Source organism: Delphinus delphis, chromosome 1 (assembly GCF_949987515.2).
Source record: "Delphinus delphis chromosome 1, mDelDel1.2, whole genome shotgun sequence".
NCBI lineage: Eukaryota > Metazoa > Chordata > Mammalia > Artiodactyla > Delphinidae > Delphinus > Delphinus delphis.
The window spans coordinates 54,949,912-54,971,867 of NC_082683.1; the positions used below are offsets into that span (position 1 = coordinate 54,949,912).

General features: G+C 41.6%; 1 protein-coding gene across 1 annotated transcript in view; it reads left to right on the top strand.

The window, feature by feature from the left end:
- The window catches only part of CACHD1 (cache domain containing 1), a 217,304-nt gene that overhangs the window by 100,992 nt on the left and 94,356 nt on the right, over positions 1–21,956 (top strand). Inside the window, exon 3 of the mRNA XM_060005710.1 lies at positions 12,519–12,667. Coding sequence (XP_059861693.1) covers positions 12,519–12,667 — 149 coding nt within the window. The remainder of the gene's footprint in view (positions 1–12,518; positions 12,668–21,956) is intronic.

Below are 21,956 nucleotides of genomic sequence, written 5' to 3' on the forward strand. Positions count from 1 at the left end.
TTGATTTTTTTTTGTTTTGTTGGGATTGGGGGGGTAAATAGTATCCCCAAAAGAGGAACTTTTAACTAATTAGTGAGTGAAAAATCTACAGCTGTTGGGCTAGTCCATAGGGTTTAAGTATAACATAGTGGGCTTCCTTTGTGTTGCTCATGAGTAGAAGTTGATAACTCTTTGAAATTCTTACTGTAGAATTGTGGTTGGTACAGCGTTTGTTCATGCAGTTTCCACAGAGAAGGTAACAAACCTTTAGCTACCTCAGAATTCCCAGGTTCTCGCCCAGTATGAAGCATTTAACAGTAATCAGGGATATTTGAGGAACTGCTCAGCCAGCTTCTTAGAGGGGAAAAAAAAAACCCAAAACCAAGGTGGGCCAGGAGAGAGAAAGCAGCCTGATAACTACCACCTCACTGTTTAAGAAATGGCAATTTGGAATTTGAAGTATTTAACTATCTTGCTTATATTTTCAGGAAAGTATATATGCAGCATATGCTCTGAATCCTTGTATATATTTGGAAGTGAAAATATGTGTGAATGCATGCATGAAAGCTTTAATTCCTGTACTAAATATAGACCAGCTGACTTCAGGGGTACATACTGTACATTAGCCAACGTATGCCTGGTGTTGAGATAAGCTGAGATAATCCTGCTTGCCTGTTCGCTCTCTCACTCACTCACTCTCTCTCTCACATACACACACCCCTCCTGTATACTCACACATTTTGTTATAATGTACTATGTATCTACTGCACTGTGTGTAAGTACTCTGTGCATATGTTTACAGCACAGTGTTCATTTTTACATTTGCATATGCACACATATACCAATTATAGAAAAATGGAATTCTCTGTATCTCCCACCACCACCATCACACACTATTTAGGGCTTGAAAGTTACGGCTACAGGCTTTTTGTGTTGTTGTTTTGACAACAACCCAGAGTAGCCCATTTCCTCATTCCCTTAATTCCCACACTTGGTGTTCCCACCCTTTGGGAAGGAACACATGAAGGGGCTGGTACCGTTTCTCCATCAGCAGAGGCACAGGAGGAGGGGCTATTGCAGGCAGGCACAGCTGGAGAGAATAGGCTGCAGCCCGGAGAGGGGCTGGCAAGGCCTTTGGGGCAAGCGGGGAGAAGACATGCAAGCTCCCGCCACGATGTGCATCTCTCCGTGCTCCAGCTGGAGCTTCAGCTCTTCAGATATCTCTGCCATCCACATGTGCGCAAATACCTTCTTTCAGTGACGCAGACCCTTGAAAAGTACAAGCCTGGGCTTTTGACTTGAACACTCAAAGCTTTATTTAAGTAGAAGGGGATAGGTTGAGTCTAAGTCCTCATTCTAAAACCAGGAAGACTTCATCACGAGAAGTGAACATTCCACTAAAAATGGAAAAAATTAAGCCCCTTTTACACACATTTTTAGTATCCTGAGGTTGGATAGTATCAGGAAATGCTGGTGAGAAGGTAGCGGCCAAGATTTCTTCAGATCCCCCCCCTCTGCCCCCCAACTCCATCCTCCACCTGAAACTGCTGCTTCTACTAAAAAAAAAAAAAAAAGCTCAGATCATCTGCACTGGTGGAATGCATAAACAGAAGCTCAAGAGTGTATTCTAAAACCTAGCGAGCAACTTAAGAGCAGGGACCAACTTACCCCTAATATATTCCTTCACGCAATAGGAAATACTTGTGGCAATGATGCAAAGGAATTAATTGCTGCTAATATCAAGAACCCTGAACTGGCTGAATGCTTTGAAAATGTGGTTCCATGAAATAACATGTGGTATGATAAAATTGGAAGCTTACCAAGAACTACAACTTTATTTATAATATTAGAAGATTCTGGGCAGGTAGAGATCATGTTGAAATAGCTGCTCATGGGCGTTCTCACTGGTTGTTACTTAAGCCGCCTTTAGTCCTTTTATATGCTGCAAAGAGCATGCTGGCTTTTCTGCAAAGTCATCGACAAGTGTCACTGTCACATCTGCTGACACTCATGTCGTGCACCACCCTCTAGGGGAAGGTGTGAGCGTGAGTCCTGTGGAAGCCAACAGCCAATGAAGAGCACGCATACCCTGGCTCTTGTGTTCGCCATCCTCCCTGTCGTCAGATAGGGGATAAGAAGACCTTCCTAAATCCAACTGTCAGTTAGAGAATGGTATCAGATGCAGCTTGGCAAGGGAACACACAGAACAGTTCAGAGAAGGATATAATAAAATTGTTATGGTTGAGGCAAATACCCTCATTCCTCTGGTGTGGAACCCACATGGGAAACGTTACTTTGTGTTGTTATTTCTAGCGAGTCTTAATAGCAGTGCATTTCCTGCTAGCATACAGCATTTGCACCTCATCTAAGTGGTCTATGTGAGTGTTGCTGTTTTTCCTAGTTATGAAAAAGCAGAAACCAGAAACTTTATCTCTGTATTAGTACTTCAAGCTTCAGGCCTGCATCATAAAGGCCCCTAGATCTCAGGGGCTGATTTATCACTACTCAGGTATCTTGAAACTAAAGCCAAGAAGTGGCTTTTCTATCTACTGAGATAAGTATATTACAAGCTGGTTTTATTGTGTGAATGTAGGACCAGGGGAGAGAGTGCCCCTACCTCCTAAGATAGGCCATACTGAAGACTTGAATGATTATGGATACTCAAGGCCAGGCTTCAACAACTGAAGAAATCAAATGTTTATAAGATGCTTTCCCTTGTACTATTATTTTTCCTTAGTTTTAAAGGGAATCTACATTGTGAAAATTTGTTGCTCAAAAAATGGGATATGATGTGCCTTAGGCTGTCTTACACTGACTTATATTTTTATAACGGGGGAGTAGGAGACCTTAGACTAACTGTAATTAAGCCCTGCTGCTGTTAGAAGTGCAGTGAAGTCCTAAAATGACACGATGTTCTATTCCATTGGAAAGGTAAGTTGGGTTAACTTATTATTAAGAAAGAGGAAATGGAAACATCTAGCTTTTTTTTCATTGTGTCTTAAGATTGTCTTCCCAAGAATTGGATTTAATGAGTTCTTGGCCAGGTGAAGATTAGGAAATGTTTAGTGGCAGAGTTTTGTTTCCTTGCCAGTCTCTTCTTTCCACTTATTGACACCTGCTGGCAAGTATTTGACCCTTGTGCTCTCAGAGGGCCCGTGAAGAACCCTAAAACGCTCTGGTCAGTTGGCCTCCTACTGGAGGCTAGGTCACATTTCGTCCTTCATTTATACAAAAAATGTTTCCCAAGTCCCTGCAGCGTGCCCGGCTCTGGGCCAGGTTGCGAGGTTGGGTGTAGATAAGAGGTGTTACCTGCATTTGCTGTGGGGAAAGTAGTGTGGGCTAGAGTGAAACTGCAGGCTCCCAGAGCCCTCCCAGCTGACCCCAGTGCCTCTAATTCATCCCCCACCCCACCGTGTTACTTAGAATGCTTCTAAGTTATACTTGGTGTTTATAAGTTATGCACAGATGCTTATACTCTAAATGAGAGTTTTACATGGTAAGAGTAATGGGACTGGGTTTCCTTTCCTTTTCTCTGTATCCCTCATGGGCCACCAGAGAATTCCTAAGTTCCAGTATATTTTAACTCCTTTCCTCCCTGATTCATAAACTAGGAAAACCTATCTCAAAAGTTGTAATGTAAAATGTTCGCTTTTCCTATATGCTGTGGCCCGTGCTCCTACCCCCTGCCCCAGTTCTCAGCCTCTTGAGTCTTTCGAAGGTGAAGATTAGGTTCAACTGCTTTTTCCTTGCGAAGGAACAGGCTGTAAACTTTCAAGTCCTGAGCACTTGCTTATTTTGGTTTAAAGGAACCTCAGCCCAGGGCTCCTGTTACAGTGAAGTGGGGAGAAGTGGGTTGAAGCCTGCCCTTCCTTTTGTTTCTTTTGTTATGATCTGGTTGTTAAGGGTAGAGAGGGTTGAAAAATAGGGTAAGAGCCCATTGAGCCCTTGAGTTGATAACCTTGGCTTTCAGGAGGCTCGGCTATGTGTTTCCGTGACTCTCCTGGAATATCTAGCGCAAACTGCTGCCCAAACCAAACCCCATTATAATCTTTAAAGCAAACCTGTGTTTTGCTTAAAGAGAGAAGCTGCCACTCTCAACCGATTCCCAGGGCTCAGCCTCCTTCGGTTCTCTGGCATGTCAGCACTTGCCTCCTGTTTTTTCCATTGCACGCCTCCCCAGCTCAGCCACAGGGGCCCACCTCTCCCGGGATCAGGGTATGTGACCCTGGAGCCCAGACAGCCTTGCACATAAATCTTCCTGGTCCACCTGCAGTTCGTCTGTCAGCGGCTGCCCCACTTCTCCCCTGGATGTGCTATTCCCACACATCCGTCAGACAACCCTGAAGCCTCCGCGGGCCATTAGAAATTCAGACGGGCCCCACCCCATCTCCGGGTCTTCATCTGTCTTGTCCTGTATCATTGCCTGCCAGGCCCAGGCTCTTCCACCCTGAGACCTGAGCTCAGAGTGGATCGACAGCCACATCACAGCTATGGCCAGTTGCCATCAGGGTACCTCCTCTGAACTGGGCCTCTTTACTCAGCAAGACTTACTCCAGAGCAGCTTGTATTATCCAGGAAGCAGATGAAGATAGGGAACTGGACAGGCCCAGAGTTTCTGATGGGCTTGAACCGGCTATGAGCAATATTCTAAGTTATCTGCCCTTTTTTGAATGGAAAGCAGGTTTTTCCAATATGGCAAGTAATGGTAGATTGAGAGGAAATGAATACAGTAAGGAACCTGTAAAGTCTCTTCTCAATGCTAGGTATACATGAAAGAAAAATGCATAGTGCAGTGGTTCAAGAGCCTGGGTTCGATCTAATTATTTTTATTAGCTGATTGACTTAGGTAGGTTAACCTATCAGAACTATCTATAAAAATAGCATATAGCAATTACCAAGCATTGTAAGCATTAAAAAAAAAAAGGCATCACATAAAGTTGCACTTTCAAAGTGCCTGGCACATAGTAAGCAGTGGGTAAATGCTAATTACTGTTATGTTATTAGTTTCTTGGGGGAAATGGAATCTTTAAATGAGGAAAGACCAACAATGAGTGGCACAGATGCAGAGTCCTAGGCAATTTGGGGAAAGAAGGTCCTGAGAAGGCTTCAAAGAGGTAAAAGCGGGGCTGGGACTGGAAGAATGAGTAGAACTTAGATCATTTGATCTGGGAGAGTTCACACTTTTCTGCAATTTGGAGGAGCTTGTAGCAGAAAGAGAGTGGAGCTGGGGATTAGAAGCAATGGTCTCTTTGTTTTCTGCACTTACTCAGCATGAGCTTGGGCGCGCAACTGAGCCTTGATTTCCTGATTGTAGAGAAGGGGCAGGGAATGTCTGCTCTGCCTAGCTCCCAGGGTTGTTGGAAAGCACACATGAGACGAGTCAGGTAAAAATGCTTTGAAAATCGCAAAGTGTGACACAGGAGTAAAGTCTTATTAGATCCTTACGTTTAGAAAAAAGAGGATCCCAGAAGAGTCCCAAACTACCTACGACTGTTAACTATGTAACCTACATGACACAGTGCTGTGGAAGAGGCACCCACAGCCCTGGTAAGGTCCTAGCCCTGTGTTAACACAACCCTCCTGACTCTTCCTACGCTCTTTGGGATTCTCCACTCACAGAACCTGAGTCAGTACATAACGTCCCCCAAATAATCACAACAATGACAATAATAGTAGTAAGAACAACAAGAGTAAAACAAGTCACTACCATTTATTTGGCACATACAATCTGTTAGACACTCTGCTAGATACTTTATGAGCACTATCCCTCTTAGTTCTCAAACAATATCATGGAGCAGCTATTGTTATCTCCAGTTTAGAGGTAATTAAGTTGAGGGTTAGAGAAATCATTTACTTGGTTCCATTTACTGAGTAAGTGACAGAGCTTGACTTAACTCAAATTTCTTTGACTCCAAAGCTTAAGCTCCTTGTGCCATTTTGCTGTTAATTTTTAAGGGAAAAAATGCTTTTTCCCCTCCAGACTGTGTGCCAGGTTTCCTGTGGAGGATTAAGCATGAGGATATGAGCTAAATGAGTGAGTAAGATGGTTAACATGCAGGTAGTCCCTCTCCCGTTACTTACGGCTCTATTACTGGGAAATTTAAGCCCCACATTAATTCCTTATCACCACCATATGCTCTCTCCCTAGTCCAGAGACTGGGGTATAACAATGAGAGTAATCCCTTGTACTCATCCTGGGCTTTATATACTCATTGTTTCATTTGAACATAACAAGAAGCCCTTGAAACTATGTCGTCCTGTTCTACTCATGAGGACACCAAGGCTAAGGGAAGTCAAAGAACTGGCCTAGATTCCCAGCTAATAATTGGGAGAGCTGTCTGGAATATTACAACTGTTACTAATAAAAATAATAGCAAGGGTAGGGTGTTTCTTATATCCTATAAACAGTGTACAACATGAAGCAATGAGGAGGTTTCTTCCTTGAACTCTGGAAAGCAATGGTGTGATGTTCAGAGATGTTAAATCCTTGTGCTTGAGTATACTTAAAATTATGTCTATGTCACGGACATTTAAATAACCAAATCCTGAAACTTGCTGGAAAACGAAAGGTTCATTTTCTTGAGTAAATAAGGCTGGAGCCGAAGGAAAGGGGGATCAGCTATTAAATTCTTACCATGGCACAGAGGTTTCTGAATGTCAAATGTTAAACTCTTCTACATTCAATAGGAATTCTGCTATGAATCTTCAGTTCCCTAGGGTACCTTTCCTGTCTGTGCCTGTCAGCATCATTGTTATGTATTTTAAATAAAGCTTTCCCTAACATTCAAAACTCCTGGCTCTTCCTTTTAGGAAAGAGGCATAAATAAAGTTTGTACTATGCCTTTGCATTTTTGTTTTCTTTTACCTTGTTCTAACTGTGTGCCCACCCCATCTCCACTCTTCAAAAGTGTAAAGCTAAGGTAAAAAGAGCTTTTAAAAAAAGGGGGGGCCCCCTCTGGGGAAGTATGCAAATGACAGAAATGTCTATGGGAAAATTAAGGGAAGTGAAATTCAGCAAGAAAGAAATTCATTGATGTTGTGATGAAACGTTGTCACTGGAGATGATGACAAATTAGAATCTGTTCCCATGGGGACCGGCGCGCTACCTACTCATCATTTGACCCGTGGCTGGATGCTGGCTAGCCGAAGAATTGACCCAAAAGATGACAAGATGGTTTCAGTCCCGTCATCTCATCAGCATTCAGGAACCCCTTAGGGGATGAAGGGGAGAGGATAAAGAAGGATAAAAGATGAAAGCTAAGCCATGGAAAGAAAAATGTTTTTAATTACAGTGAGGAGGATTGTGGGTCCACCTGTAGCTTTTTGCTGAGAACGTCCTTTGTTTTCGCCTGTCTGCAGGGATCATGGCAGGATACGCACGCAGAATCTGTCTGGCCTCTTGGAAGTTTCCGCCTTGGTAGCCAGTTCTCTCGCATTTAACAGATACATTCAGGATTTAATCTTTCTGTGGGCTATCTTTACTCTAATAGATTGTTATACTTGCCCAGCAACCTGGATTTGGTTGGCATGCTGAAAGAGATTGCTTTTCGAAAGGGAAAATCTACCCCACGGTGGAGTGTGAGGTTTCTACTGTGAGTGACTGTCACCGTCCTTGTCCAAAGGGCACAGGGTGGGTCATCTCAGGCAGTGGGGTCACAGGAGGCCAGGCACCCCCTGGGAATCCAGAGACCCTCAAGCTCCACATGCCTCTGTTTTTTCACACATAAAATAGGAATTACAATTTCATCTTACTACTCTGTGATGACATAAATTAACTCAGATGAAAACCCAGAGGAAGATACTGGATTCTGCAGTTCACTTCCTGCAGGATAGGACTGGTACATTCACTCTGTTCTCCTTCCAGGTTATGAACAAACTGGAACACCGTGGAGTAATCAGAACAGTTTAAGTTAGTTCAATGGAACTGATACCACAGTAATCAGGTAACAGATAGGCATTGTTTTGGAGGATACATTATTTCAAATTCGGCCCGACCCCTTTTTCATATTGGCGATAGAATTTAGCAGTTCTAAACTTCTTCAATTTTTTGATTTTCATAGGAATTATGAAGCATTTTAAATGAAATGTAAACTATTAAAAATCTAATTCTTATTATAAAGTATTGAGGCTGTGTATTGCTTATGGTATCCTGCCGAGAATTTCACAGCATTTGTTCAAACGGGTTTGAAAAGAAATGGCGAGGGAGGTTGCTGGTCTGTGTGTTTACAGAGTGAAGCAGTGTTGCATAAAGCCCGGAGCTTTGTTCCTAAAGCAGCATGCTACTGGCTTTGGATCCCAGCTTTACTACTTATTGGCTTTGTGACCTTGAGAACGTTATTTAACCTTCAGCGACCACTTCCAGAAGATGGAGATGTGTACTTTATAGGGTTCTTTGAAGGATTAAATTGATATATGCTTGTGAGGTGCTCAGAATAGTGCCCTACACATAGTTAGCCCTCAACAGATGTTGGCAATTATTTGTTTTAAATAAACAAGATAGGGTGTCGCAGTATGAAACACAGGGGTTTCTGACCAAGAGGTGAGAATCCTAGTGGAGAGAGCTTGCTTCTGAGACCTTTTGTTCATTGCCTTGCGTGTCTGGGCTGTGCGTGTAAGTTAGTGCCTCCGCCTATGAAGAATGAAGCGTGAGACTCACCCTAACCAGGAGGCCAAAGGCAGATACCACCCCCTGCTCCCCCACCCCCGGGCAGGGCCAATCTCCCATCAGCCGGTAACCACCCCGCCTTGGGTTCTGCAACCCAAGGAACACTTAGTTCCATGGCCAGCCCACTCTGTGCCATGGCTGATCATGTTGCAGCTTCTCTTTTTTTTTTTTTAATATTTTATTAGTTATTTATTTATTTGGTTGTGCCAGGTCTTAGTTGCAGCTGGCAGGCTCCTTAGTTGCAGCTCGAGGGCTCCTTAATTGAGGCTTGCCCGCTCCTTAGTTGTGGCATGCAAACTCTTAGTTGCGGCATGCATGTGGGACATTGTTCCTTGATCAGGGATCGAACCTGGGCCCCCCGCATTGGGAGCTTGGAGTCTTAACCACCTGTGCCACCAGGGAAGTCCCGCAGCTTCTCTTAAGTTAGGTTTGTCTGGGGCACCATAGCTGAGCAAGTGAACACACAGGTTTTATAGGCAAGACAGTTCTGAGTTCTGAATGAGTGAGTGGGTCCTTTTATTTTGTGGCTCATTGATATAAGATGACAGTACCTCCATTGTAGGGTCCTTGTGCCTAGCATATGGTAAGTACCACTGTATGGCAGCTGTTAGGATTTTCTGAAGAACCCTGAAATCTCATTGCAACAGGTTTATAATTCACAGGCTACAGTCTCGATAATTCTGATGATTTAGTTGCAGTGCTTCTGTCTGAGCAGCTTTGTTTAGCTTAGCTTCAACATGTTTATCTTAGGATGGAATTCCACCTATCCTGGGTGTTCCGGTTACTTGTTGCTGCATTAGAAAGCATCTCAACCTTAGTGACATAAACAACTGTTTCTTTATGCCTACGGATTCTGTGGTTCAGGCATTGCAAGGATGGCACCTCTGTTCCGTAATGTCTGGGGTTCCATCAGTGAAGCCTGGGGGCTGGAATTATCCAAAGGCTTCTTGACTCATATCCGGAGCAAGGACTGGGATGAAGACTTGCTCACCTAGGGCTGCCAACCAAGCACTTGACTGTGCCCTCTCCATGTGTCTTGGACTTCTTACAGCATGGTAGTTGAGAGCATTCCAAGAGAGACAGGCGGAAGCTGCATGCCCCTTTATGACCTAGCCTTGCAAGTTACATAGTGTCACTTTCTCTATGCTACTGGTAGAAGCCATCAAAAGCCTACCCAGATTCAAGCAGTGGGAGTAGAGGGACCCCCACTTCTAAATGGGGCGCAGATTTTTATAAAATTACTGGAGTTATGGCTCAATCTTGGACATGTTAGGGCTTCTGACTTCTGCCTATAGCAAAGCAAGCCATACAATCTCTATTCCAACTACTTCACTCTGCAATTGCATAATGAAAGCAGCCAGAAACAATATGTAAACAAATGACTGTTTCAATAAAACTTTACTTATGAACACTGAAATTCAAATTTCATATAGTTATTAAATATCACAAAATACCTTTTAAAAAATTACATTTAAAAATGTAAGAGCCATTCTTAGCCCATTAAAAAATAGGCAGTGAGGCAAATTAGAATATCACGATGAGCTGGATCTGACAGCCCTCAGAATAGGAGAAAATATTTGCAAACGAAACGACAGACAAAGGATTAATCTCCAAAATATACGAACAGCTCATGCAGCTCAATATCAAAAAACCAAACAACCCAATCAAAAAATAGGTGGAAGACCTAAATAGACATTTCACCAAAGACATACAGATGGCCAAGAGGCACATGAAAAGATGCTCAGCATCACTAATTATTAGAGAAATGCAGATCAAAACTACAATGAGGTATCACCTCACACTAGTTAGAATGGGCATCATCAGAAAATCTACAGACAACAAATGCTGGAGAGGGTGTGGAGAAAAGGGAACCCTCTTGCACTGTTGGTGGGAATGTAAATTGATACAGCCACTGTGTAGAACAGTATGGAGGTTTCTTAAACAACTAAAAATAGAACTACCATATGACCCAGCAATCCCACTACTGGGAATATACCCTGAGAAAACTATAATTCAAAAAGGAACATGTAACTCAATGTTCATTGCAGCACTATTTACAATAGCAAGGTCATGGAAACAACCTAAATGTCCATCAACAGATGAAGGGATAAAGAAGATGTGGCACATATATACAATGGAATATTACTCAGCCATAAAAAGGAACAAAATGGGGTCGTTTGTAGAGATGTGGATGGACCTAGAGTCTGTCATACAGAGTGAAGTAAGTCAGAAAGAGAAAAATATCATATGTTAATGCATGTATGTGGAATCTAGAAAAATAGTACAGATGAACCTATTTCCAGGGCAGGAATAGAGACGCAGATGTAGAGAACAGATGTGTGGACATGGGGGGAAGGGGAGGCTGAGATGAACTGAGAGATTAGGTTTGACATAAATACACTATCATGTGTAAAATAGATAGCTAGTGGGAACCTGCTGTATAGCTCAGGGAGCTCAGCTCAGTCCTCTGTGATGACATAGATGGGTGGGGTGGGGGGTGGGGAGGTCCAAGAGGGAGGGGATATACACATGCATATGGCTGATTCACTTCATTGTACAGCAGAAACTAACACAACATCGTAAAGCAATTATACTCCAATTAAAAAGAAAAGAATATCATGATGAGCTAGATCTGGCTTTAAGTTAGAATTTTCCAAATGTGTAGAAGAAACACTGGGGTATTTCTCAAGTGTCTGTGTGTTTGGATATGTGTGAGGGAAAGAAATGTTTGCAATTTCCCTTTTCATTTTGGAAGTGAATTTGTGAAGATGTTATTTGGAATTTCAGTCCTTTCAAGCACACCTTATCTTTATCCTGTTACAGAACATTTGTTCCCAAGGGCAATGAAGAATGACACTTGCAGGTGGGAAATTTGAAGCAGATTTGAAAATCGGCTTGAACATAACAAACGAAGATATTCTGATTTGGTTCCATGTTCTCAGCCTCCAAGCTGTTGGATTGTGCGAGATGCATGACCCAAAGGAGATGATTAGTTCTCCTCTAGCGTGCTGATAATGAATAGCTCTACAAAACCAATTAGCAATAATTCTATCAGTCACTGCATTTGGGTAACATTTTGTTTAAGGGGAAGAAAAACAACACTGTTTTCCTTAGAGATCTCTAATTAAGCTGTGATATTTGGTGGGAACAATGGAGAAAAAAGCAGTATGCTTAGCAATTTGCTTTTGCTATCCCCATATGAAAGTGTATCATGATGAAGTGTTCTGTTCACAGCAGTTAAGAAAGACATTTGTCCGTGTTGAAGGTGTAACAGACCAAACACAGATCTATTTCTAACAATGTATTTTGTTTTGTATGGATGTCTGCATTGCACAACTTCAGGGCTTTGCCATTCACATGGAAGGCTGTGAATGGCGCCCCCTGGAGTTGTGTAGCAGAAGATACTGAATATCATTTCCCTTCCTTCAAGTGTTTTCCTCCTGAAAAATCTGTGGGAATCGAGAACCATGAATAGTGGCATTTTTTCTTCCAATCACTATTGTTGCTCTGTAACTCCTAATACCCACTGTCATGCCGACAATAATATCAACAGACTTCGTTTTCTCCAGCAAGGCATTTTACAGATCAGCATTATTCTATCTGAATTGAGCACACGGGTAGTTCTTAATGTATTATAATCTATTGTAAGATAGAAGTTATTATTTTACTGCTGTTGAAGTATCCTTCTGTGCCTTCTGGGCATTTTGCAATTTTTATTTCAGTTTACACAATGAAATAAGACTTGGGTGTGTGTTTATCTTACCTGAAGTTTACTGCAGGCAGCTTGTGACACAAATTGATGAACTTATAGGAAAAAGTACAATGGGTTATTGTCCTGGTCTTTCTATTTATTTTGCTTACTCTCATCCTACAGCTAGCCAAAAAAATCCGAGAGAAGTTCAACCGTTACTTGGATGTGGTCAACCGGAACAAGCAAGTTGTAGAAGCATCCTACACGGCTCACCTGACCTCTCCTCTAACTGCGATTCAAGACTGCTGTACTATCCCACCTTCTATGATGGAGTAAGACTTGGAATTTTTTGTTGTTGTTTAAACCAGGAGTTGAATGGCTTTCCATTCATATTTAAAATACCTGTTTGTTTATTGCAAAATGTATTCCTGTCTTAAATTAGCTCTTTACCTTAACATAGACAAGTAATTCTTAAAGAAGTACGACTATATCCAGGAAACTCATGGACCTTCCCCGCTTGCCTTTTTGTCAGGCTGCAATCCAGGTTCAGAAGTATCAAGCATTGTTTGAGTACAGAGTTGACTAAGTCTAGAAAATTGCAAACATTTTTTTCATGTGTTAACTAATGCGTCATGAATAAGACAGTTTCACTGATTCTGCTAATTTGCCTGATTTAAGGGAATGCTTTTTATCTTTGATACAAGAGTACAAAAAACTCCCACTTCATACTTTATAGTGTGTTTAAAACTACCAAGGTAGATGTGGCTTCAGATAATATTGAAACAGAATGGTTGAGGATATTTTTATTTACTGGCATAGTGATATTTATATCTGGAGGTGTATAGGGCCATGTGATGCTGGAAACTGCTTGGAGGGGAAAGAACACTTATCTAGAGGTACAAAGAACTTAATTTTGATTTAGTCTCTAATTATCTGTGTGACCATAATCTAGTTACTTAATGTTTATTTGTATGCACAGTTTTCTATCAGTGGATAATAATCTCTATTATACCAATTTAGAATTGGCTATTTACAATAGAATGACTAAAATAAGTTAACATACTTTAAAAATTATGAGTGTAAATGTTAGCATATTTAGTATGTATCACTCTTCTTTTTGCATAATAAGTGCTCTTGAAGCTATGCAAAGGATGGAGACAACATAGTTTTTTGGTAGTTAAGTGATGCTTTGCTTCCACAAAGAAGTGTTTACTTATTACAGCTTCTTGGTGGGCTATGTAGGTAACAGAGCATCCTCAAGTCATTTTATTTCTCCATCTGTGTGATATTAAGATGAGTCTTTCTCTCTGGCTTAGCCTGTCTGCAGCCTAGAGAAGCTCATATTAGTTTTTTGCTAAACTAAATGGAAGGTGTATACAATTTGGAATGAGACTGTCCGGATATGAATCTTAGCTCCAGGACTTAATACTCAGGTGGTCTCAGATATTTGATGTCTTTGACCCAGCCTGTCTTCATCCCTAGAATGGGATCAATGATGGATACTTCACAGGATGTTGTGAGCATTCAGTAAAATCAATTATGAAAGTATTTTGCCAATTGTAATGTTCTGAACAAATATCAGCCATGATACACATACTTTCCTATCATAGTGAACATTTCATTTTTCGTTACTGATATCATTTTTATAGTTGGGGCATCAGTAGCTTAATGTTTTTGACAGTTTGTCTCTAACCTAAAAATAAAATAAGCATCCAGTAGGGCTTTGAACCAAAGAAAAAATCATTTCCTGGCTGAGAGAAAAGATAGTATAATAAGGGAGAAGTCCTTAGAGCTAGAATTACGCTTAAAACACTGGTTCTCAACCAGGGTGATTTCCACTCCCCTTCATCCCCAGGGATATTTGGCAATGTCTGGAAACATTTTCAGTTGTCACAATTGGAAGGTGGGGACCGTTGCTACTGACATGTAGTGAGGAGAGGCCAGGGATGCTGCAAACATCCTATAATGCACAGGACAGCCCTGCAAGACAAAGAATTATCTGGCTCAGAATGTCAGTAGTGCAGAAGTTGCCTCAGAAGATGGGAGATCTTCATGAAATTCCTAGGTGGAACTACTCTAGATGAAACAAAAAGCTTGAATTGACTGGCGTCTACTTGTAAATCTACCTAGTATGTCACCTCCCCATTATTTTCCCCCTTCGTGAATTTCTATTAATGTTTCAAGAAGTAATTCAATAATTTGCCTCGCTCCATAGCTTCCGGTTACCTCTTTTTTTCCCCTCTCCTTGTTTACCTTTGCCCTGAAGGAATTCACTGCTCCCTCATCTTTGTTCCCATAGTAAGTTTCCTCCATCTCTATTACAGTGTAGAACTGAATGTATCACATGTAGTTGTTGGTAGGTCTGCCTCCCCTGCTGTTCTGGGCAGGGATTACAGCTCATCCATTTTCATCCCAGTACCTCGCAATTGTGTTTGATTACTATTTATTGGGATCTGGAATGGTTTGGATATGGGGATGAGTAAGGGGATGGAATTTCTACTTGAGAGTAATTTCTGCTCTCAAGAATTAAAAAATTATTGGGTGGGGGCCAAATACTGAACATAATAAATAGTTAGGGCAAAATGTGACACAGCGGAGAGGTGCCGTGGTTCCGCTAAGCAGAGTACTATACCAGGTGGGTGGCATCACCAGAGATTCTGTGAACTTCAGAAGTGTGCATCTAGACCTAGAGATTATCATACTAAGTGAAGTCAGTCAGACAGAAAAAGACAAATATTCTATGATATCACTATAATCTAAAATGCAGTACAAGTGAATTTATTTACAAAACAGAAACAGAGTCACAGACATAGAAAACAAAGCTATGGTTACCCAAGGGGAAGTGGGGGGTTAGATAAATTAGGAGTATGGGATTAACAGATACTACCATATATAAAATAAACAACAAGGATTTACTGTATAGCACAGGGAACTACATTCAATATCTTGTAATAACCTATAATGGAAAAGAATCAGAAAAAAAGATATATATCTGAAGCACTTTGCTGTACACCTGAAGCTAACACAATATTGTGAATCAGCTATACTTCAATTTTTTTTTAAGTGTGCATCTTATTTGATCTGGTCATTTGGAAGAATATCACAAGGAAATAATGACATGTTTATAAAGATAAATTTGTAAACAGAGTCATTGTAGTGCCATTTAGAATAGCGAATATTGTATATAGTCCTAAATTTCTAATAATAGGAGATTAGTTAAGGAAATTATGTCACATTCAAAAAGGTGATAACATAAGATGCAGCCATGCTGTAGAAGAGAATTTGCTGACTTGTGAAAATGGCCATACATGCATACGCACACTGTACACATCTCAAGTTTGGGAAGACTTACATCAGAATGTTTTGGAGTAGGGCTTCCCTGGTGGCGCAGTGGTTGAGAGTCCGCCTGCCGATGCAGGGGACACGGGTTTGTGCCCTGGTCCGGGAAGATCCCACATGCCGCGGAGAGGCTGGGCCCGTGAGCCATGGCCGCTGAGCCTGCGCGTCCGGAGCCCGTGCTCCGCAACAGGAGAGGCCGCAACAGTGAGAGGCCGCAACAGTGAGAGTCCACAACAGTGAGAGGCCCTAGTACCGCAAAAAAAAAAAAGAAAAATATTTAATAAAATATGTGGATAAGTAATAAAGTAGGTCACAAAGCAGCATGTATAGTATAATTTCAATTTAAAAATATATATATAGGGCTTCCCTGGTGGCGCAGTGGTTGGGAGTCTGCCTGCCAATGCAGGGGACACGGGTTCGAGCCCTGGTCTGGGAAGATCCCACGTGCCATGGAGCAACTGGGCCCGTGAGCCACAGCTGCCGAGCCTGCGCGTCTGGAGCCTGTGCTCCGCAACGGGAGAGGCCACAACAGTGAGAGGCCCGCGTACCGCAAAAAAAAAAAAAAAAAAAAAAATGTTTTGGAATAAAGACAGTGGTTTCCATTTTGAATATGCTAGGATAAGGCTTGAGGTCTGAGATGCAGTCCCTCCAGCCATTTGGCAAAAACTAGTGGTCTACCTTTAAGTGAATATAATAAACCGTAAAATGTAGTTTCTGCCCTCCAGGAATTTCTCACTTAGTTCAGATTAACATCTAAGAGACTTGAATTATACTTCTAGCAGGACCCATGCTGAGTAAGCAGATGAGTATGAGAGGCTGTTCCTCTTTTAGAGGCTGGACTTCTGTGTTGAATGTAGAATGGAAACTGTGGAACCACAAAGCAATCTTCTCTCCTTACTAGGAGTAGTTGACAGAGCCAAGAGCTGCCATTTGGGGTGAATCTGGTAAAACCAGAAGAGTTCTGATGATAACGCTGAGTATTCAGAAGATGTACAGATGACAAAAAACAGGTTCCCTCTTAAAGAGAGATCTGATCACAACCGTCTGCAGCTGAAGGTGGCAAGCGACAACTACCCTTCTCTTAGACTGAGTCTTCTTGGCTAAACAAGAAGCTCACTTGCCAGAGAATGTGTGTAGGAATTTTTGGAGTGAACACTGAGCTGACACTTCTCTAGGCATTGGCTAAGCACAAATACTTTGTAAAATTGAGGCTCTTTCACCTTTTTAATGAAGATTCAAAGATGGGAAGAGTTAATAGTAAGTTTTTGCTGTGAACCGGGGTAGGAATCCTTAGCTGCCCTTTTTCCAGTTTCTCATAAAACGTTTTAATCTGCATTTTTTAACCATTGTGGTATCCTAGTGTGGACATTTTCAGTCCCTCTTTCTTATATTTCAATCCCTCCGAAAAAGTCTCCATTTTGAATCTCAGGGAGTCCATGTTGGAGTTAAATGCAGAAACGAAGAACTCCCAGTCTTGAGAAGCAATGTAAGGAAATTACTAAAAACAGGTTATCGTCTATGTCAAGAGATACTGTTTTTTCTCTTATGGAAGCAACATAAAGTTTCTTTTTAAAATAAATATACCTAAATTTAAAAAACGCATTAATTAAAATGAAAATATTAAGGGAATTTGACCAAAGTTTTGAAGATGATCGATATGGTAATGACTGAAGTTAAGGAAAAATGGGCTCAAGATTGTTGAGAGAAGTCCTTCCAAATTGTAAGATTTTACTGTCCTATAAAGCAAATAACTTTTTTCTTTTTTTTTCGGTGAGGGGGATGCGGATGGACTGCACCGTGCAGCTTGTGGGGTCTTAGCTCCCCGACGAGGGATTGAACCCAGCAGTGAAAGTGCGGAGCCCTAACCACTGGACCTCCAGGAAATTCCCTATAAAGCAAACTCTTTATGCCCATGAACTGGCCACAATCATATGCACTAATAATGCCATTATAGTAAATATAAGCAAGTGGACTTGAGATAAGGGATCACCAGTCTTATCCATTCTTAAGTACGTGGGCCCTGTAAACATTTTAAAAAATGCAACAGTGACCCAATAGCACTCGAGCTATTTATTACTAACATTGTATCTGTAGCCCATTGACCTTGCTTCTCCAACTGTATTAAGGACAAGTTAGCACTAGGCCAAAATTTTTATGACTGATTTTAACCAATGGCTAATTTTTATATTTTAGGCCTAGAATTTTATTTTTACTGATTTATAATCCATATTTGATTTTTTTTTTTTTTTTTTTTTTTTTTGCGGTACGCGGGCCTCTCACTGTATGGCCTCTCCCGTTGCAGAGCACAGGCTCCAGACGCGCAGGCTCAGCGGCCATGGCTCACGGGCCTAGCCGCTCCGCGGCATGTGGGACCTTACTGGACCGGGCACGAACCCGTGTCCCCTGCATCGGCAGGCGGACTCTCAACCACTGTGCCACCAGGGAAGCCCCATATTTGATTTTTGTCACTAAAGCTTGATAATGCATATTTTTAAAAAATAAAATGCCCAGTTCTGAAGAGAGAGGGACTTTAAAGCACTCTATTATAGAATATTCTGCAGAATACATCCTGAAGGTTATACTATGATGACAACAGAGAGAACCTGCAAAGCAGCAGAAAATTGATTTTTTTCAGATGATTTTGATACTTTGCTTCTCAGACCAGTCAACTCTTCTTACTCAGGAGCCCTGGAAGTTAATTATTTTGTACAGGGTCCTGCATAGTGATTAGGTATTCCGTCAATATTTGTTGAAGGAATGATGTGAAGAATTAATATTATCTAACGTGGAAAAAAATAGGCTGTGGTTTAATCTAAGACAAACTCATTTTCAATGGTATTACTTTAAATAGCATAATTTTGAGAATGAGTTTATTCACTCGTGTAATTTAATTTACAGCTCCCTTTGTGTTGTAATGGGTTAGGTGGTGAGGGTCCACAAGATCCTGGGCTCCCTTGCAAGGATTGCAGAGACACAGAAACACCTAATAATGCCCGTGGTCCATATCTGGCCTACAAGTGTGTTTATCTTGGCTCCCCGAGATGTTTTAAAGGTTTTTAAATTTGTAAGTTTTAAAATCTGTTGCCTACCTTTAAAATTTAGGGGAATTACACAGTTTAAAAATCCAAACTTCAGGGATTTCCCTGGTGGTGCAGTGGTTAAGAATCTACCTGCCAATTCAGGGGACATGGATTCAAGCCCCAGTCCAGGAGGATCCCACACACTGTGGAGCAGCTAAGCCCATGCACCACAACTACTGAGCCTGTGCTCTAGAGCCAGCGAGCCACAACTACTGAGCCCACATGCCACAACTACTGAAGCTCACATGCCTAGAGCCCGTGCTCCGCAACAAGAGAAGCCACTGCAATGAGAAGCCAGTGTGCCACAATGAAGAGTAACCCCCGCTCAACACAACTAGAGAAAGCCTACGCGCAGCAACAAAGACCCAATGCAGCCACAAATTAAAAAAAAAAAGAAATCCAAATTTCTGTCCTCTCTCAAATCAGATCTGACGATGATGGGTCCACATTCACACTGGGCAGTAGTCAGCTTCTGTGACGAGCATCCCCCTTTGAAGACAGCCTGCATTCTCCCCTTCACCACAGTCCCCACTAGCTCCTATCACATTACACCCAGCCTATTCCCCTGACTTTCATTACCTCCTTGGCCCACATTAGCATGTGATATAATGTTAATAAATTTTTAAAATGTCTTATCCATGTGCATTCCCTGATATGCCATCTTAAACATACGTGCTCCTTCTGTCAGGTTTAAATATGGCTCCTTTATGCGTAATACTGAGAATATCTATCCCCGAAACCCGGCTTGCCACAGAGATTGGGTTATCCTGTGCACATCTGAAGCTGTTATTTCGTCAGCAGGCCCTGCTAACCCTTGACTTTTTCATAAATCAGTCAATAATTTTGTCTTCCACATCTCTTAATCCATTTCTCTCCTTCCTTCCCCAATTTCTTTTGTAGGTGCTCCTGCCTGGTAACATTCTTATTTTTTTATTTTTGATATCTTTATTTAAGGAAACAGGAACAATGAGGAGGTTAAACCAGGGGGGAAGTACTGGGAAAATGAACTGAGATTTTTATTCTTTTTTGTGTCTCCAAGTAGGATTCAGTGCTGTTATCCTCACTTAATTAATACTTGTTAATTGGATAATCATGGTGAGAGCTGGCATTAAGGCATCTAGGCCAGGTGTGAGATGAGCAAAGTCATATTCTGATGGAGCTACAGTAAGTAAGCAACTTCCACCCGAAGCTAGGAGACTTCAGCCTTAGAGAGAATTCTGTCATACCCATCAGGGGAGACTTAAAAAGCTTCATTGACTCTCAAAAGTGAAGAAACTCTGGACACCATTGTTAAATTGGATTTTTGCTATTTTACAGGGAGTCCTTAGATTTGGGACATCCACTGAGATTGATACCGTCACCAAGGAAGGCATAGAGGACTCGTCTCACTTTCTGAGAACCCAAATTCAATGCATCCCCCAGCTGGCACCCACTAGAACACTATGATTTCAGGAATCAGGTCTTATCCTTCAACCTGTTGAGGGTATTGTGCTGCAGACAAAGCAACTAGCATAGGTTCTGATGCAAGAACACAGCCTCCTGATTACAATTCTCATGAATAAGCCCATATTATAACTCTATTAGTCAGGGTTCTCCAGAGAAACAGAATCAATAGGATGTGTGTGAGAGAGAGGAAGAGAGATTTATTTTAAAGAATTTGCTCACATGATTGTGGAGATCAAGTCCCAGATCTGCAGGGTAACCCAGCAGGGGCTGGAGACCCAGGAAGAGTTACAGTTCCAGTCTGCTGGAAGAATTCCTTCTGCTTGGGGAAGTCAGTCTTTGTTCTATTAGGGCCTTTAACTAGGTAAGGCTCACCCACAAGTCCCCTGATTTAAATGTTGATAATCCAATAATAATAATCCCTTTGCAGAAATATCCAGAATAGTCTCTGACCAAATATCTGGACACTCTGGCCCAGCCCCATTGACATATAAAATTAACCATCACACCCTCTTAGACAAAGGATAGAAAATTGGTCTACAAAACCTACCTTTGAAGTTGAATTTTTACTAACCCTCAGGGTTAGATTGGAGGATTCCAGACTCTCATTCCTGGAACTTTCTAGTGTTCTCCTAGACTGCTTCTCTTTAAAAAAAAAGTTAATGCCCATGTTAACGAGCTGCCTGCAAAGGAGTGAAGGCATTTGAATAAGTCTTTATCCATGTAGATTGGTTGTATATTTTGTGGTATGATTTAGATGTTGTGCAAATTTCTGTGTTCACATTTTAAGTTCTTCAAGTATTATTGACATCATAGGAACCAGAAATAAGTTAGAGAGTTGTTTTTAATTTTGATGATTCACATGCTGACATATAATGTTCAGATTCCTGTACTAGGCTCCTTAGGATTCTTTAGGGACTAAAGAGCATCAGGTCCTGGCTTGTGATTGCCTTTCCCCCCCCCCCCCCCCCCCGGTACGTGGGCCTCTCCCTGTTGTGGCCTCTCCCGTTGCGGAGCGCAGGCTCTGGACGCGCAGGCTCAGCGGCCATGGCTCATGGGCCCAGCCGCTCCGCGGCATGTGGGATCTTCCTGGACTGGGGCACGAACCCGTGTCCCCTGCATCGGCAGGCGGACTCTCAACCACTGCGCCACCAGGGAAGCCCCCCCTTTTTTTTTTTAAACTGAACTCAAACATGAGCTTTCTTTCATTTTTAAAAGGATGCGAGCCTCTTTTTAAATATCTTATTTTTAAATCAATTCAGTCTCTATCATGGTAGAAAAGAAACATCTTAAGCAGTAAAGACAGCTTTCCTGTTCAGTTTAAATTCAGTTATGATACAGATTATATCATAGGAATATAGTACTAAGACCAGATGGGTCTCTGCTCTGCCGGTTTGCTGTGTGATCTTGGAAAGTTCACTTAACCTTTTTAGTCCATAGCTTCCTCAACTGTAAACTGAGCAGTTTGAACTGTACTCCAGAGAGCCAACTCAAGATTTATTTGGGCAACTTTTCCTGCTGCCCAAATTTGTAAATTCTAGCTTTGTTAGGGGATTTTTCTTCATCTTTTTGAGAGCTACCTAGAAAAAAAAAAAAAAAGATGATATTATGCAGCAAGACCTACAGAGGTTAAATTACTCATTTATTCATTAACTTAAAAAAGTAAACATTTGTGGAATGGTTTATGGAAGAAGCATTTCAGCTGAGTCTTGAAGCAGGAAAAGGATTTGAACGTATAGGGGTATGGAGAGAGAGCTCT